Raw genomic sequence first — 18,576 nt, 5'->3', positions numbered from 1 at the left:
CTGGTACTAGGGCCAGTTGCCAGAAATGGTATCTTCTGCGCAGCATCCGCGCACCCCAGACACTGCTAAAAGCGCCCCTAAAGCGCAGAAGGAGAAAACTACAACACCCATCATACCCCGGACGGCGCCTGCGCACGGCAGCAGGCTGCAGGGCCGCGGGAGCCCTCTAGTGGCGGCCCGGCGCGGTGCTCCATCCGCTCCCTGAGGGGCGGGAGACCCGAGGCGCAGGCAGTCGCGGAGCGAGGCTGCAGCGGCGTAGCCCGAACACGGAGCGGGAGCGGCGGCCGGATCGCAGCCTGCGAGGCCCGCCGCAGCCATGGGCAACCGCGGCATGGAGGATCTCATCCCGCTGGTCAACCGGCTGCAGGACGCCTTCTCTGCCATCGGCCAGAACGCGGACCTCGACCTGCCGCAGATCGCCGTGGTGGGCGGCCAGAGCGCCGGCAAGAGCTCGGTGCTCGAGAATTTCGTAGGCAGGTAGGAGCGGCGCGCACCTGAGCGCGGACCCCCAGCCTCCGGGTCCCGAGGGCCCCCGCCCGTGGCCCCGACGGCGCAACGACCTCGCAGCCCCGGGCGCTGCACCAGCGCGCGGCGCGTCTTCCCTCCCCAGCCGGAGGGAGGCGGCCCTGCCCCCGCCACTAGAGCCCCTCGGGGGCAGTAGCGCCCCCGGCTAGTCGTGGAGCCGCCGGCCACGGAATCACGCCCCCTCCTCCGCCCCATCCTTTAGGGAAGGCTGCGCTCCGCCCAGAGACCCTGGCAAAGGGTTGCCCCCCGCCCAGTATGGGCACTGAAGGAGCGCGCATTACTCAGCGCCGCCCTGCGGCTCCGGAGTCCCTTGGAGCTGCAGCACCGGGGGCAGCGCCCCCCACTCCAGGCTCTACAGAGGACAGTCCCCTATCCCCTAGGAACTCCTGGGCTGCGGCCGGGGACAACCGCCCACCCCCAGCCCCTAAAGAGGACAGCCCCGTGCGCACCGAGGACCAGGCACAGCCTTCCCCCCGCACACACACACCTCTGCGGCTCCCGCCGTCATCCGTGCGCAGCGCGGCGCAGTGGGGGAGGCGCGGGCTGCAGGATGAGGAAGGGAAGGGGGGAGGAGAAACCACTTCTGATCCTTTCCTGAGCCGCTGGCCCCTCGCTTGGCCGCAGCCCTGGGTGGGGGGCGCCTGTCAACGTCGTTCTCCCCGTGGCCTAGCAGAGGGATTGTGCTGGAGGGAGAAGGCGGCGGAGGGCAGAGATGACTAAGACAGGGAAGCAGGATGGCGGGGAGGGGGAAGCCATTTGCAGAACCTAATCCCCCTCCCGCCTCTGATCCCACAAGGCGCTGAAAGGGCCAGGTGGCAGAGTGCAGAGAAGCCACAAAGACAAAAGGTCCTGGGTTTAGGGGGGCAGGCAGGGTCGTGACCCCCCGGCATCACCTCCCACCAAAGGAGAGGCAGAAATGGCTTTTCTGGTGTTGAGGAAAGAGAGGATGCGCTCTCGGGGTGCTGGAGGTGGGATAGGGGGCTGGGCAGACTGAGGGAGGAGATGGGAGAGTTGACATTGACCTCCCCCTCCATCATCTCCCTCCCTCATCTTCTTCAGTAACCCTTGCTTTCTTCCAGTGACCTTCATGGCCAAGGAGGTGACTGGCAGGTGACTGGGAGAGGGAGGCAGGGGCCCCTCCCCACAGAGGGACAGCAGTTCTGGCCAAGCCAGGTTCCGCTGTGAAACCTCAGGCAAGTCACTTGACTTCTCTGAGCCTCAGTGTCCACATCTTTAATATGGATGCTTGGACTGGGTGGTTGTTCCTGCCCCTCAAATGTCTGGGAAGCCCTGTGCCAGCCCTAGAGGTGACAGGGAGAGAAGCTGACTGCAGCAGCGCTGTGTGTGGAGGATGTGCGAAAGCTACCATGGGGGCGGCTGCGCCCATCTGGTCAGCAGAGGGGGAGGCATCTGTCTCTCCAAAGGCTCGTTGCAGAACCCCCTTCCGATCCTGTGACCCTCAAACTGCAGAGACACAGGCAATAGGCACACAGATGGGTCCCTTCCCCAAGGCCCAGCAGTCAGGGACACCAAGCGCTTTACAGTGTACAAACTATATTCCTACCTCTCATCCTTTGAACATTTGCTGAACTCCTGCCCTGTGCCAGGCCGTGTGCTCTGGGCAGGAAGTGTGGAGGGGAACAAGTGGCAACCTTAGCTCTTGTCTAAGGTTGTGCCCTACAGCCTGCTGTGCCCTACAGCCTGCTGAGTCCTACTCAGGCTCACACCCCCCCCAGGAGGCAAGGACCATGATACCATCCTGCAGATGAGGACACTGAGACCCTACAGGTTGGATGCCTTGCCCAAGGTCACACACTGAGGAAGGGAAACATCTGCTAGACTCCAGAGCCCAGGTTCCTAATCTCAACCCTGCACATCCTCTGAGAGTCAGGCCTTGCACTGAGCATGGGGACATGCAGGTGTGTGGGCCTCCATTTTCCTCATCTGTGGGATGCGAATGCCGACAGCTGCTGTCCTGCCTTCCTGAGAGGGTGGCTGTGGCTCCAGTAGTTCAGGGGTATATGAGCCCTGTGTAAACACGTGTGAGGGAGTAGTTAGGCTTGGGAACCTATGTGTGCCCAGCCCCTGTCCTCTTGGAGCAGGCCAGCCACAGCCACAGCAGGTTTCAGCAACCGTTTGCTTCTTGAGTGGCAGAGCAAGGTGTGGACTCCGTCCCAAGAGGCCTCTTGCTGCCCTCCATACCCCAACGCCCTTGGCTGTGGTCCCTGCAGGAAGATGTGCAGGGTGGTGAGATGCAGGCCCAGGGCAGAGGAGGAGGGCTTAGCTTGATGTGGAGGAATGGGCGGGAAAGCATTAGTAATCCCCCAAAAGCTAGTGAAGACAGGGAAACTGAGGCTCGGTAAGGCCCCCCCCACCAGCCGGCCCTGTCTGCTCCCTCATGGGCTCCCAACCTCTCCACCTAGGGCTGGGTCCCCAGACCCGTGGGCATGGTAATAGCACTTTGCCTCCTGGGGCTTCCCAGGAGCCAAACCCCCACGGGGAAGAGGTGGAAAGTGCAGAGGAAGGAGAGGCTGCTTCAGGCCAGCCTGGGCTCGGGGCACCAGAACACTGCCGTCTGCTCTGCAAGGGAGCTGCCCAGCCCCTGCCCAAGACCCTGCTAGGACTTGTGTGCATCTATGCTACTTCTTCACCCCTCCCCGCTTTTACAGAAGGGAAAACTAAGGCCAGTCCATTCAGTCATTTAGCAAACATTCATGGAGGGTCCACAGTGTCTGTGGTGGATTCAGTGGCGGAAAAGACACAGGCCCCGCATTCCAGAGGGAGGAACTCAGAAAGAACTGGAGAGTGTGGTCAGCGTGGGAGGGGAGCAGGGGTGCTTTCCACGGGGAGGCCAGAGCAGGTCTGTAGGAGGAGGTGGCACCTGAGATGAGAACTGAGGGATGAGAAGTGGTGTGACTAGCTGGGGCGGGGAATTCCAGGCCAAGGGAACAGCAGATGCAAAGGCCCTGGGTCAGGAAAGAATTTGGTGTGTTTAAAGAACAGAAAGGAGCCACTGTGGCTGGTGTTTGGCAATCAAGAGGGAGACGGGATCAGAGAGATAGGCAGGGGCTAGATCTGCAAGGCCCTTAGACCATGACGGGTGAGGAGTCCCGGTTTATTTTCATTATTGTTGGAAGCTTTTAAGTAGTGCAATGACTTGAGCTGATTCTGTCAAGGGTATGACTCGGGGAGGGGACGAGGGAGAAGGCAGGAGACCAGGGGCAAGCTGCTGCAGTGGGCAGGCGGCAGCGGGGCCTGGCCAGGGCGAGGAGGATGGAAACGGTGGCGTTTGGGATATGCTGTGGAGGAAGGTCCCACTGGAGGATGGATGTAGAAGGTGAGAAAGAGGAATCAAGGATGACTTCCAGGTCTTTGACCTGTGCTCCCGGGTGGGCGCTGATGCTTCAGGAGGAGCAGATCGGGGGCACGGGGGAAGACCAGGATTTGGTTCTGAGCATACTGAGCCTGAGATGCCCACTAGACTCCTAAGCAGAGATGTCAGGTGGCAGTTTGGTGATGTAAGTCGAGAGCTCAGAAGGAAGGCAGGCTGGAACATAAATTTGGAAGCCTGCCTTCCAAAGTTGGTGTAGAGATAAGATTTAAACCCCTAAGAGTAGATGAGATCATGTTGGGGTAAGTGTAGACAGAGGAGTGCTCGTGGACCCAGCACATTGCAGCATTTCATGAACAGATGCCTGGTGCCCTAAGCCAAAGGGGTCTCCTTGCTGTCCCTCCAGCTCCCCTTTGCCCCCTATTACACGTGCCCTCCCCCCAACACTCATCCAGGGCCAAGAGCAGGGTGTCCTGGAACAGGCTTCACGGCTCCAGCCCCCCATCCTCACTCACTCTGGTGCCAAGTGGGTTGACAAATGGGCAGTACCCACCCTCCCTGCCCTTTGGCCCCTGGTGAGGCCACGGCCAGTGGGAAAGCACCAGGGGGCCGAGGCTCAGGCTCTGGAGTCAGACCTGCTGAGTCTGAAGCTCAGCTCTGCCTCTGACAAGCTGAGAAACCCTGGGCATGTTTCCTAAGCCTACCCAGCTGCTATTTTCTCATCTGTAAAATGGGGATAATAATAGCGCCTCCCCTGTGAGATTATGGCAAATGGTGAAATAATGCCTGCGAACCGCTGGGGCTAGGCCTGGCGTAGAGGATGGGCCAGTTCTGTTCCTGCCTGGGCACAGGCCGGCAAGCCCTTTGGGATGGTGCAGGCTGGGCGAGGGTGGTGGTGGGAAGGGATCTTCTCCATCCAGGGTGGAGGAGGGGCCTGGTAAGTGAGCCTCTGCCCAGAGCCCATGGGGCTGCCTGAGAGGCAGGGCTTTAGGTGTCCCCATGGTTGTGCCTGCCCTCTACTGAGGCTCCCTGCCTCCCACCCATCCCCTTGCCCCTCCTCCACATCCTCATCCCAGCATGGGCTTGGTGCTGGTCTTGGCCTCTGAGAGCCCCTCTCTTGGTCAGGCCTAGCTTTTCCCATGGAGACAGCCCACTCCCCACTGTTAAGCTCTGTCTCGTCCTCCGAACACTTTGGAATTCATCATAGTGGTCCCATTTCTCAGATTTGAAGACTGAGGCAAAAGAGTATTAGGGAATAACTTAGACATCCTAAGTAGACGGTTGCTGCCCTGGAGGGGACAGAGGGAACTGACATTTCCTTGGCATTTGCAGTGTGCCAGGTCTTGGGGACATAGCTGTGAACAAGCCAGACCCATCCCTGCTTGGGTAGGCTCACAGCTGACCGGGGCAGACAGACGTTAAGTCCACAAAGAGCTTGTTTGTTGTGTGTTTTGAAAAAGAGTATGAGGAGTCTGTTATTGAGGGGATGGGAGTCATCTGGGGGAATCAAAGAAAGTCCTCCGAGGAGGTGGCATTTAAGGCTGAATCTGAGCAAGACTAGGGCTTAGTCAAGCAAAACCGTGGACCACTCCCAGTGCAGGGCCCAGCCTGAGCAAAGGCCCAAGGAGAAGGAACCCAGTGGGCTTGAGAACCCAGGCGAAGGGCAGCATGGCCAAGTGAGGAGCAGAGGCCGGAGGTGAGAGTAGGAAGCTCAGGGAGGTGGGGCTTGATGGGCCTGTTAGGGACCCTCAACAGCCACCTCCACCCTCCTCCAAGAGAGCTGCCAACGGCCATGCTCTGCTCTGCCTCTCCATGCTCAGAGCACGCACCTGCCACATGCTAAGCACATGCTGCCTGCGGACCACATGCGGAATACACGCCTGGGGGCTGCACTCACAGGAATGTGCCCACCCCCAGCCATAGGACATCCTCTCCAAACCCTAACCCACCTGGGGGCCCAGAGGAGCTGAGAATGAAAGGTGACCCTGGCAGACGGCATCTGATCCTGGCGCCAGGAGAACCAAGTTTCCCAGTCCTTGGCTGGGGTCAGAGGGTCGGCCCCCCAGGGAAGCGGGTGCAGGCAGGCGGCGGGCGGGAGTGGAGGAAGCCGTTCATGGGCACAGTGCTGTCAGGCGTGGGGCAAGAGCAGAAACAGAGGCCCACGTGCCGTATGTCTGAATATTCCAGTTATAAATCAAGCTAAGGAACTGCTAAATGCAATGCATTCTGCCCTCCTACCTTGACAAACACATCTTCACAAAAACCTGGTCGCTGGGTTTGAATTTAGAATTTCAGACTCCTCAGAGTTCCGTGTCAGGATGTGGAGGTGTGGGGACAGGTGGCCCCTCTCCGCAGGCTGCCCCATCTCTTCCCACTCCATCCCTCCTGGGCTCACATGTGGACACCCCAGCCCTCATATCCCAGCTCCATCTGGGCCCCAGAAACGACCCCCCTAAGGCCTGGGCTGCCTCCAGCAGTAAAATCCACTCTTGGCGGGCAGACCCTGGCTGTGGGCTTGGGACTGCTGGAGAGGGAATTCCGGGGCACCTGAGCGTAGCCTACAAGGGGAGCACAGGCTCTAGCTGGGCACCTTCTCTTGGCCCCTGGGGACTTCTTGCCCGATGGGGAGGGTGAGGCCAGAGAAGGTTCAGAGAGAGACCACCAACCCCAATTTCCCAGGTCTAAGGGCAGTACCAATGTCCTCTTGGAACCAACAATCCCTTAGTAGGAGCAGCAGGGACTATCATCCCAGGTTTTTAGGTGCTGAAATGACACAGAGAGGGTAGGGGACCTGCCTGAAGTCACACAGCAATCAAATCAGAGGCAGGAAAGGAGCTGGCATGAGTCTCCTTCCTCTAAGTCAGACCTTTCCATGTGTCTGTCTATCCTCTCCCCATGGCCCCATGTGTGCACATACCACCGACAGACCTCAGTTTCTCCTCCTGTACTCTTCCTGGGTACTCTGGCACTTTTGTCCCCTCCCTGGACTGAAATCTGGCTAAGAAACAAGAATCATTTGAAGAAGTCAGCTCTAGCAATTTCAAATTACTACAAGCAATAGGAAAAAAAAGGAATATTGGACTTGGAAGGTGTTCAAGACATTCTCCTAATTGGCATCTTCCCAGTGCCCTGGCCAGAGGCCCCAGGATAGACCTCCTGCACCCCTACCTTCCCCATCCATTTCAGTTCCCCACCCTGTAGCTTCTGGCCCCTGCCCCCTACCCCCATCCCCCATCTCTCTAGCTCAACCACCATCACCTTTGTCTCAGCAGTGGGGGCAGCCTCGTTGTTGTCCTCTCCACCCATTCTCCACCCAACAGCACGGACAGAACTCTCTATAGCCTTTCAATCTCCTATATTTGAAGCCCTCCTGGGACCCCCTGCCCACAAACCCGAGCCCCAGATCCTGAGCTGGGCCCTGATTACCTGAGGCCTGATTACCCAGCCCAGCTTCCCCTCCAGCCAATCCCTCCTGGTCTACCCGAATGTCTTACAGTTCATGGAAAAAAAATGGGCTGTGCCCCCGCTCCTGGGGTCTGTTGCATACGCTCCCCTCTCACCTGGAAGGCTCTTCGCCCTGCCCATGTCTTCCTCCTTCCCTGGCTTTTTCCTCCAAGTCTCATATCTGCCAACACCTCCTTGGTGCCTTTTGGGGTGACAGAAATGTCCTAAAATTAGATTGTGGTGATGGTTGCACAACTCTGTAAATATACTAAAAATCATTGAATTGTGTGTTTAGAATGGGTAAATTTTTTGCCATAAAATGATACCTCAGTAAAGCTGTATAAGAAATCTGAAATCCTTTGGATTGATCCTCACACGGCCCCCACGACCTGCCCCTCGGTATGGGGCCAGGCCTCTGTTTCCACCCAGGATGAGGAGCTGTCGAGGAAGAAGCCCGTTGCCTTGGTCTGAGAGCTCCTGGCAGACGGCAGCTCCGGCCATGGTTAATATTAACATCTTATCTATTTACTACCTTGCTATTCTTTTATCACTCCGGCTCACATGCCTCTGGTCTCGATGCAGGGAAAGCAGGCCACTAGATGGGAAGGGGAGAAGAACCCCAGCAGGTGAATGCATGCTCACCTCTGACCGAAGTCCCCAGTTCAAGGGGATGCAATGCTGTAGCACACTCAAAGCCCTCAGCACACGGTGTGTGCTCAGGGAGTGGGCACCACCGATGGGCACCTTCTGTTAGATCCTTCCACAGCCAGGATCTCAGGACATTCCCTCCACAGCCCTAGGAGGGAGCTGCTGGATGTGTCCCATTTCACTGATGGGGAAACTGAGGCTCAGAGCAGGGAAATAATTTAGTGGGGGAGCTGGGGTTCTTTCTCATCAAGCTGCTGGTGATAAGAAATACGGATCCAGACGTAGCTCCATACTGAGTAACTTTGGAAATGTCTGTGATGCGCTGCTAGGTGGGCAGAGAAGCTACCAAAGTGTGCACGGGAGCCCGGTGTGTGGGCACCCAATGGGCCTGTGACTGCATTTCTCCAAGCCTCAGTTTCTTCCCCTGTAAGATGGGGACACTGATCACACTCTCCTCACACAGCCATGTGAGGATCAGTCCAGAGAATTTAGATTTCTTTACACAGCTTTACTGAGGTATAATTTACATGCCATAAAATTTACTCATTTTAAGTGCACAATTCAATGATTTTTTGTATATTTACAAAAATATACTAAAGTTGTGCAACCATCATCACAATCCAATTTTAGGACATTTCTATCACCCCAAAAAGAAATCTCACGCTGATGCACAGTTTCAAGTTCTGGGCAGAGTCCCTGGCTCACAGTCACCAATCCATCAGGGTTAGCCATGATTATTATTAATAATAGAATGTTTATAACGGTTCTCTACAGGTGTTGGGATAATGGTTAGTTTTTGTTTTTTAAATATTTCATGTATTTTCTGAAGTTTTTTTCACATGGAGAAAATATAATTTTTATTAAAATTTTATTTAGTATTATTATTTTTTTTAGAGACAGAGTCTCACTCTGTCGCCCAGGCTGGGGTGCAGTGATGCAATCATATCTCACTGTGGCCTCGAACTTCTGGGCTCAAGGGATCCTCCCAGCTCAGCCTCCTGAGTAGCTAGAACTACAGGTGTGCACTACCACACCTGGTGATATTTAAAAATTTTTTGTAGAGACCAGGTCTTGCTATGTTGCCCAGGCTGGTCTCAAACTTCTGGCCTCAAGCGATCCTCTTGCCTCAGCCTCCCAAAGTGCTGGGATTATAGGTGTGAGCTGCTACACCCGGCCTCATTTTTAAAATTAGGAGCAAAAGAGAGATCTATTTCCATTTTGAAAATGTAAAGTCATCAACACTTGGAAGGAAGGAAGGAAGGAGAGAGGGAAAGAAGAAAGCAGGACGGATGGAAGGAAGAGGAGGAAGGGAACATGGTAATCTGTCCCTAGCAGGGAAAATGCTTGCTGTGGACAGAGCACTGACTCAGTCAGGAGCCCGCTTGTCACCAACTTGCACCATGACCTTGGGCAAGACTCTTCCCCTCTTTGTGCCTCAGTTTCCACCCCTGTACGATGAGGCTGATGGTGGGGAAACTGGAAGAGCTCGTCTTCACATCATTCTCTTGGTCAGCAGGGGTGTCCTGAGAGCCCCTTACGAGCTGGGTGCTGGGATCTGGTAGAAAACGGGCCCAGCCCAGTCTCCACTCTCAGGATCATCAAAACATCAAGGAAAGCCGGGACCAGAACTGCCCTGCAGTGTTCAAACCTCAGCTTGAAATTCATGAGTTGTGACGGGCCGCCTAGGGCCTCCTGGGGCAGTGGAACAGAGAGGGACTTGTTGCCTGGGGCAGCCTCACCTCCTCCCAACTGTATTTCTTGGCCCACCCCCTCCCTTGCCCCCTCAGTTCCCTGCTTCAGAGGGCACCTCAGAGCCCGCCCAGCCTCCCTGCCTTCCGCTTCCAGGGGCAAGATTTGGCTGGAAATATCTTGCCCCCACCCAACTCTTCGGGCCAGCCTCCACCTTCCCACTCCATCCCTACTGCATGGGGCGCTGTGGTTGTGGAAGTCCAGCCTGTGTTCTCAGCATGCTCCAAGAGCCACCAGTTTTTATAATCCTATTATAATAGCCACCATTTGTTCAGGCATCAGCTCAAATAAGCCTCACAGCAACCCATTTTACTGTTGTGGAAACTGAGGCTCAGAGAGGTATGGTCATTTGTCCACAGCCACACAGCTCCTAAGTGGCAGCTCTGACAGTCAATGCTGGGCCTGTCTGACCTCAGAGACCAGGAAACAGGGGAACTTAGAAGAGTGGCCACCACCGGGTACACGCCGAATCAAGCACGTTACTTCCTGGCACCGTTTGCGGTCAGCGGGGCCTGGGAACCAGGGTTCCTGAGCTCTGGCCCCAAATCTGGGGTCCTAGAGTAGGGGTGGCGGTCACTATAGCCCTTTGGTGCAGTTTCTCCAGAGCCCTCTGAGGGTGACAGTGCCAATTCAGACGGGGAGCGTTGGCGTTTGGAGGTCCTGGGTGGTGTTTATTTCGTCTTCCCTGTGCTTCAGGTTTGAAGGTGCCTCTGCAGATGGCCAGGCAAGGCCTCCCTGGGAAACCACCATCTGCTCCAAATGAGAGGGGAGAGCTGGCATGCCACCATCCCTGCCTCCCACATGGCCGCCCAGGCTGGTGGGCCCGACACTTTTCTCTGGGCACCTGTTCTGTCCTCCCTCAGCCTAAGCAGGAGCTGGAGGCTGGAGTCAGCCCAAATCCCTGCTGGGAGTGGGGGGTGCCCAGGCGGCCCTTTAACAGAGGCTGAGGTGGGACAGTGTGTCCAGGTGAAAGGAAAGAGCCGTGGATCGGCTGAGCCGTGCTCCTTCCTGCCAGTATGGCTGAGCGCCTGCTGTGTGCCAGGCATGGGCTCAGCTTTTTCCTTGAAAAGTCTCCATGAATCCTCCTACAGCCACACGTGTTAATATATGACGCCCAGTTAATATAACACCCATTTACAGCTGAGGACTTTGAGGCCCAGATAATGAAGCAATCTGGCCAAGGGCACCAGGCTGGAGACGGACAGATGTAGGATTTGAACCCAGGGCCTCTGCCTGGTACTGGCTCCTAACCACTGAGCCAGTGATCCTTAAACTTGAAAGGGGACATGAAAATCACCTGGGGATCATGTTTAAAATCCAGATTCTGCCTCTCCCCTACCTCCCCGCTGAGACTCTAACCCAGCATGGCTGGGAATGTGCGCCTGAGCAAGCTGCTCAGGGAGTTCTGATGCAGGCCGTGTGACGGCTTCACTTTGAGAATGTGGGCCATGCAGAGATGGGGCACCTCCCCACCCGGGCATCCCAGGAGATCTTGGTCTGAGGAGGGGCTCGACCCCCAGACATGGCCCTGCCCTCTGATCTCTGCTTCCCAGAAGCTACTTGTCCTTTAAGCAGTCCCAGGGGGCAGTGGGTTGCAGTGGGCTGGCCCAGGCTGCTGCCCACCCACCGCCCTCCCCAGCTGGGCCCTGGGCTCCCCACACCCCACACCTACATCTCAGAGATGGGGTGCCACCTCCACCCGAGGCCCACCAGGGCTGGCTGGGCCCATCTGCTCAGGGGGAGGCCTCTCAGGGAAGAACTCCAGGGAAAGTCCATGTGTCTGTGTGGGGCTGTCTGTGGGGAGTCCCATCCTTCCCAGCCCCTCCCACAGTTTCCACAGCAACAATAGTTGCCATGGTATTGCTGGGTGAGGAGCTGGTGGGGAAGAGGGTGGACCTCAGCCCCCACACCAACCCTAGCCTCTGTGAGAACAGATGTCCCATTTCCATAGCCCTGGGGGACTCCCAAAACTGGGGGACTGGGGGGTCACAACCCCAAATGAGTCATTGAGTAAAGGATGGGAGAGAGAGAGACAGGAAGTCCTCCCTTCCCACAGTGCTGTGCCGCCTGGCACACCTCTGTTCTAGCACACACCACACTGCATTGCATTATCTGTTTACTCATCTGCCTCTCCCGCCACACTGAGCTCCTCGAGTTGGGGAACTGTCTGACTCATCCTCTACCATCCCCGTGGCCCAGCGCAGGGCCTGGCACAGACTGAATTTAGTTGAATTACATAAAAGCCAAGTCTGGCTCCTCGGGATTGAGGTGGCACAGTTGGGTGGGGAAGTTCCCAGGCTGGGGGTACAACAGGCACTGGGGTTTGAATCCCCGCTTGGTGGTTTGACCTTGGTATGACTTTGAGTGAGTCACTTCATCTCTTGGAGCCTCAGTAGCTTCATCTGTAAAATGATCATTTCTATATCACAGCACTGTTTTGAGGACTTGGGGGTTCAATCAGAATTAACTGAGCACCTCTTGTGTGCTGAGTCCTGTCCTGGGCACAGGGACACAGAGGTAGACAGAAAGATGCTGGCCCTGCCCTCCTGAAGCTCATAGTCTGGCAAGAACAAGAAACGCTTGCCTGGCATCCAGACATGATTAATAAGCACAGGATTTGCCACCCTTTCCTTCCTTGTCGCAGGGCTGACTCCTCCCCAGCAGCCTCTGCTCTGCATGGTGGGAAGTGGGGGGAGGCCCCAGGAGGAGGCCTTGAACGCAGAAGCTCTCGGCCTAGCCTGTTGTCCCCAGGACCCTTTGCCCCTGACCCTGGGGCACAGGAAGACTCATGAGCCCAGGTCAGGCTCTGGGCTGGGGGCAGGAGACCTACGTTCTGCCTCTGGCTCTGCCCGAGCCCTGTATGAGTGTGAGTGTGTCTTTTCCTCTCCCCGGGTCTCCACGTGCCTCTCCATGGACAAGGCAGCCAGCTGGGTCTCCATGGTCCCTTGGGCTCCGGCCTGCTCCCCCCTTTCCTGGGCCCTGGGGATACCACGACTGCCAATTCCGACAGCCCGATTCCTGGAGAGGCCTCCACCCTCAGGCTGTGCCAGCCTGGGGGAGGCGGCTGGGAGAGGTGGATGAGAAGAGCCAACTGGACAGAGAGAACTAGCACTGCAAGGGTCAGCCAAAAGGACAGCTGAGGTTGACACTGGCAAGAGGAGATGTCTGAGGTATAGACTGTCAAGCCTGGGGACAGGGAATGACTTTGGGACCCCTCAGTCCAATCCTTCACAGTGGTCTGGGTCCACAGAGGGCTAAGGGCAGGGAGCTTTCACTGCAGAGTCAAACAGATCTGAGTCCAGGGTCTGCTCTGCTAGATACTGGCTGTGAACCTGAATGTCTCTGAGCCTCAGTTTTCTCATCTGTAAAATGGGGATAAGAATAGCACCTACCTCATGGGGCTACTGCATGGGGTCCATGAGACTCCCACCAAGTGCCTAGCAGGCAGTAGGCACTTAAGAAGCATGAGCTCTTTTCCTTGCCTCCTCCTTCCCCCTCATCCTCAGCCCCAACCAGATGGGGCAAGGGAAGGGGAAGTGAGCTGCTGTCCTTCCCCACAGCGGAAGGGAGAGGAGGAGGCACAGCTCTGTTTCTTGGGATCCACTCTGTGGCCACTGGACACATATGCATATGGGATACCCCATGACTCAGTTTCTCCCAGGCTCAATGGCAGTGGCTGGGTTGGGGCAGGGACTTCCTGTTGGCTCAGAACCAACAGGACATATCTGAGAGAGATCTGGGGAGTTGCTGGTCTAGTCTCTTGGCAGCTCTGATGCATAAATTCTGTGACCAGGGGACTTGGGGGAGGGTCTTTTCCACCTTTCTGGGCTGCCATCTCCCCTTAGTGACCTGAAGCCTTTGGGCTAAGGTGCAGTGGGGCCAGCACTTCTGGGGGAGCTTTGGCTCTCCCGGCAGGACAGATATTCCTGGGACAGAGCCCCCTCAGATCTAGATCCTCCTCTGACCCCCAACTCATTGCAGGGACTTCCTGCCTCGAGGATCTGGCATTGTCACCCGACGTCCCCTGGTCCTGCAGCTGGTCAATGCTACCACAGGTAGGTGCCTTCCACCAGCAGCCGGGCCTGCCCCCCTCAGCCCCTCCCCCATCCCCAAGGCGAGGTCCCGCCTTGCTTGCTGTGTGACTTTGGGCCTCGACTCCCCATCTGGACAGTGGGGATAAAAATACATAACGAGGACGTGGGTAGTTCTGCTTGGGTGCGGGGAGGGAGTCTATTTACCGGTGGGAGATGGGACCCCGGTAGGGTTCCGGACCATGATGCCTACGCCCCTTCTCCTGCCCGCTTCTGGGCAGAATATGCCGAGTTCCTGCACTGCAAGGGGAAGAAATTCACCGACTTTGAGGAGGTGCGCCTGGAGATCGAAGCCGAGACCGACCGGGTCACCGGCACCAACAAGGGCATCTCGCCGGTGCCCATCAACCTCCGCGTCTACTCGCCGCACGGTGAGGAGGCCCGGCCCCGCCCCCGGCCTCCGGGCCCCGCCCCCGGGCCCCTCTCTTCTCCACGCCCCTTCGCTGGCACCTGCGTACGCGGCCCCCCTTCTGCAGGCTCCACCCTCACAGCGCCCCGCCTTTGTGCCACCCTACCCCGAGCTCCACCCGCAGGGGCCCCGCCCGCCTCTGACCACGCCCCCAACGGGCTGCCACCTTAGCCCAGCCCGGTGCCCTGATCCCGCCCACCTGCCTCTGGGCTCCCGCGCAGACCCTTCCTAAACCCAGCCCTGTTCCTAACTCCGCCCGCCCCACGGCCACGCCCCTCGCCTTGAGCCCGCCCTCTCGCCGCCCTGTCCAGTGCTGAACCTGACCCTGGTGGACCTGCCCGGAATGACTAAGGTCCCGGTGGGGGACCAACCTCCTGACATCGAGTTCCAGATCCGGGACATGCTCATGCAGTTCGTCACCAAGGAGAACTGCCTCATCCTGGCCGTGTCCCCCGCCAACTCTGACCTGGCCAACTCTGATGCCCTCAAGGTCGCCAAGGAGGTGGACCCCCAGGGTAGGCCCGGGCGTCTGTTCTTAGTGTGAGGGGGAAACCCACGAAGTGGTGGGATCAGATTTGTACCTTTAAAAATCGTGTCGATCTACGGCCATAGCATTCCTGTACAGGCCCGATCTCATTTTATCTCGGAAAAATGGTGTTGGCCACTCTGCGGAGAATGGATGAGGGGGAAGAGGGGAGGAGTGGCAGGGGGCTGAGAGGGGCGGGGTCGAGGGAGTGGGGTGCATGGGTCTGCGTGTGAGAGCGGGGCAGATGTAAACAACCCCCTTGCTGGTGCCTGCAGGACAGCGCACCATCGGGGTCATCACCAAGCTGGACTTGATGGACGAGGGCACAGACGCCCGCGATGTGCTGGAGAACAAGCTGCTCCCCCTGCGCAGGGGTAAGTAGACTACTCCCCTGACCTACTCCCTGCCCTTCCCTGCCCTGCCCTGCCCCTCCCCTCCCCTGGAGGTTGGTGGCCCCTGACCTTGACCCCATCCACAGGCTACATTGGGGTGGTAAACCGGAGCCAGAAGGATATTGATGGCAAGAAGGACATCACGGCCGCCTTGGCTGCTGAACGCAAATTCTTCCTCTCCCATCCGTCCTACCGTCACTTGGCTGACCGCATGGGCACACCCTACCTGCAGAAGGTCCTCAACCAGGTAGGGGACCAGGCCAGAATGGGGCCTGGGAAAGCGAACATGAGAGCAGAATGATTTAAGTGTGTTTTGTGAGTGACCAGCAGAGATTAGCATCCCCATCATGTAGATGAACAAACTGAGACCCAGAAAAGCAAAGCAACTTGCCCACAGTCCCACAGCCAGGTAGCGGCAGAGCTTTGCTGACCTTTCCCTGTCTGGGACCTGCAAGGAGAGCCCTGGAACTCCCTGGGATGAAGAGAAGCCCAAGACCTTCTGTGGAGGGTGGCACTGACAACGGCTTGGGTCTGGGGGTCAGGAATGAAGACCCTGACAGGCCATCCCAGGGGCTTCCCTAGGGTGTTTCTGTCTGGAGTAGGGCTTCCAGAACTGAGGCGTCTGTGTGTGTGCTGATGGGAGGGAGGCAGTGGGGAGTGACACAGACCTGGGCTCCAATCCCAGCTTTGTCACTCCCCCACTGAGACACTCTCTCTGGCTCTCTGAGCCTCTCTTTCTGCATCGATAAAATGGAGATAATGGTGATCAGACCCTGTTTCACAGGGTCATTGTGAAGGTTCAAGAAGGTAGGGTGTGGGGACCTAGCGACAGTGAGTGCCAGAACTTGAGAATGACCTTAAGAGCGGCCTTAAACCCAGAGGACACAAGGGAGCAGCCCTCCGGCCACCCTTGCCCCAGACATATTTGAGTTGGCCTTCATAGAATCTAAAAATATTAAACTAGTCAAAAGTCAGGTAATTTCAAATACAAATTCAGATTTCTGGCTTCCATTGCAGATTCAGTTAGCACTCGTTAGTTCAATTAGTACACCTCTGTGAGCACCTACTATGACCAGCTTTTGTTCTGGTGACCAGGGCAGCAGGGGTCAGTGCTGTGCCTGCCCTCTATGGCTTTACATCTCACCACATCCACACAACCCCCCAGAACCCCTGGAACCCCGTCCCTGCCTGGCCCTATGAGCATCTGACCTTGACCCTTTCCTCACCCTTGCCCCCAGCAACTGACGAACCACATCCGGGACACACTGCCAGGGCTGCGGAACAAGCTGCAGAGTCAACTGCTGTCCATCGAGAAGGAGGTGGAGGAATACAAGAACTTCCGCCCTGATGACCCCGCTCGCAAGACCAAGGCCCTGCTGCAGTGAGGCTCCCGCCCCCCTCTCCCCGCCAGCACCATCCCAGCACAGGGCTCTCCCAGGGCCCGCTCCCCTGGGCTGCTCCTGCCCCTCAGGCCACACCACTCTCCCCCTAGGATGGTCCAGCAGTTTGCAGTGGACTTTGAGAAGCGCATTGAGGGCTCCGGTGATCAGATTGACACCTATGAACTGTCTGGGGGAGCCCGCATTAACCGGATCTTCCATGAGCGCTTCCCCTTTGAGCTGGTCAAGGTAGGAGAAGCAGCCCAGGGGCAGGAGGGCTCTCTCTGACATGTGCCTTTGCTGACCCCCTGGAGGCCCTGGCACCCAGCCTGGGGTGTGGCGTGGGCACTGTCTTGACTTCCCAGGTAGCAGGGACAGGCCCTAACCATCCCTTCTCTGCTTTCCCATACAGATGGAGTTTGATGAGAAGGAACTCCGAAAGGAGATCAGCTATGCCATCAAGAATATCCATGGCATTAGGCACGTATTGGGACCAGGGAGGGGGGCTGAAAGCCAGAAGCAGGGGTCTAGCACAGAGGCACGGGGAGTGGTGAAGTGGGCCCCGAGAACGCTGGTCCCCAATCCTTTCAACCCCAACATTCTGGCCCCCAGATTGACAGGCTCCAGCTAGGGGTGCTGGATGGGAGGCTTGGGCCACCCCTCTCCCTGCGACATGCCGGTCTTCTCTGCTGTGCCTGGGAGCAGGGCCTGGAGGCTAGACCAGCTGGGCAGCGCAGGGTGCAGGTGGCTAGGGACGCACCCTGTGGGCTGGGCCCCCTGCTTATCCCTGGGGTGAGACAGCTCCCCCAAGTCCCACCCACGTGGCTGAGCAAAGGTGCCCAAACCACTGGGTAGGGGCTGTGTCCTCTTTTGATGAAATGGGGCTTCTCAACTCTCCAGACCCCACTCTATTCCCCTTAGTCCAAAGTCGGCCCCATTCCACCCCACCTCCCTCCTTCTGGGCAACCCCAAGCCTGCGGAGCAGGATTGGGAGGATTGGGAATTGGCCTTAAAAGCTTATACCCGCTTCAGGGACTCAGATCTACACCGTGTTCATCCAAAAAGTTCATTCAGCAGAAAAATTTAAAGCACCTACTATTTGTCAGGCAGTGAATGAGACCAAGATGTGCCTGCTTTCATGCAGGTTCAATTCTAAGGTTTGGCATGGAGTTTACATACCAAAAACTGCATTGGCCAATACACAGGAAAAGAAATCTCTCCTGGTCTTAAAATAAAATGCTCTATTCCTGGAAAGGCTCTTATGGAGAATCAGTTTGGTAATTTTCAAACCATTTCTGGCCATAGAAGCTTCTGTATGTGCAGACTCTTACAAGGAAACAGGACATACATAAGACACAAGCAGACCTTGTCTTGTCCCAAAGAGCATCAGTTGAAATCCCCTCATTTGAACCCCCCCTCCCATTTTACAGCTGGGGACCCTGAGGCCCAGAGAGAGGTAGTGGTAGGGCCCCTTGGGCAGAGTTCAGGGGTTTGGGAGGGGCCCTGCCTGGCACTCGTAGCCGGCATTTGCCTGTGACACTGTGCCCTTCTCCCGCTCCGGGCGTTCAGAACGGGGCTGTTTACCCCAGACATGGCCTTTGAGACCATTGTGAAAAAGCAGGTGAAGAAGATCCGAGAACCGTGTCTCAAGTGTGTGGACATGGTTATCTCGGAGCTAATCAGCACCGTTAGACAGTGCACCAAGAAGGTAACCTGGCGGCCTGGGCCAGCCCCCCCGCCTCTGCCCCACCCTGCACTGCTGCCAGGCGCTCCTTCCCTACGCCCCCCACTGCCTTCTCGGTAGCATGTCCAGACCTCAGCGGGTGGGGGAGGCAGGCCACCACAGACCAGGAAGGGGGATCCTCTGAGGGGGCCTCACCCACCCCCGGCCCCCAGGCCCAGGGACCAAGGGCTTGGACATTGGTGAGACAAATCTGATGGCTGGCTATTTACCCTGAGAGCCCACCAAAAGCTCCCCCAGTTCAGAGAGAATAGGGCTGGAGGGGACGCTGAGCCCCCTCCCTGCCCTCAGAGGTGGGGTCATCTTGGGAGCTCCAGGGAGGGGTATTGGGGAAACCCTGG

General features: G+C 57.3%; 1 protein-coding gene across 6 annotated transcripts in view; it reads left to right on the top strand.

Annotated features, from left to right (window-relative positions):
* Positions 1–206: 206 nt before the first annotated feature.
* The window catches only part of DNM1 (dynamin 1), a 43,386-nt gene continuing 25,016 nt past the window's right edge, over positions 207–18,576 (top strand). For 5 of the 6 annotated variants that reach the window (XM_045563310.1, XM_045563309.1, XM_045563313.1 and 2 more), the window contains exons 1-10: positions 207–477; positions 13,679–13,752; positions 14,010–14,159; positions 14,509–14,712; positions 14,999–15,097; positions 15,202–15,362; positions 16,354–16,496; positions 16,608–16,743; positions 16,907–16,974; positions 18,064–18,202. In XM_045563310.1, coding sequence (XP_045419266.1) covers positions 317–477; positions 13,679–13,752; positions 14,010–14,159; positions 14,509–14,712; positions 14,999–15,097; positions 15,202–15,362; positions 16,354–16,496; positions 16,608–16,743; positions 16,907–16,974; positions 18,064–18,202 — 1,335 coding nt within the window. In that variant the 5' untranslated portion in view covers positions 207–316. The remainder of the gene's footprint in view (positions 478–13,678; positions 13,753–14,009; positions 14,160–14,508; positions 14,713–14,998; positions 15,098–15,201; positions 15,363–16,353; positions 16,497–16,607; positions 16,744–16,906; positions 16,975–18,063; positions 18,203–18,576) is intronic. The other variant, XM_045563314.1, reaches the window with a different exon arrangement.

This window comes from Lemur catta, chromosome 10, assembly GCF_020740605.2.
Source record: "Lemur catta isolate mLemCat1 chromosome 10, mLemCat1.pri, whole genome shotgun sequence".
NCBI lineage: Eukaryota > Metazoa > Chordata > Mammalia > Primates > Lemuridae > Lemur > Lemur catta.
Note: the sequence above shows the minus strand (reverse complement) of the source record. Positions and strands in the feature narration are given on the sequence as shown.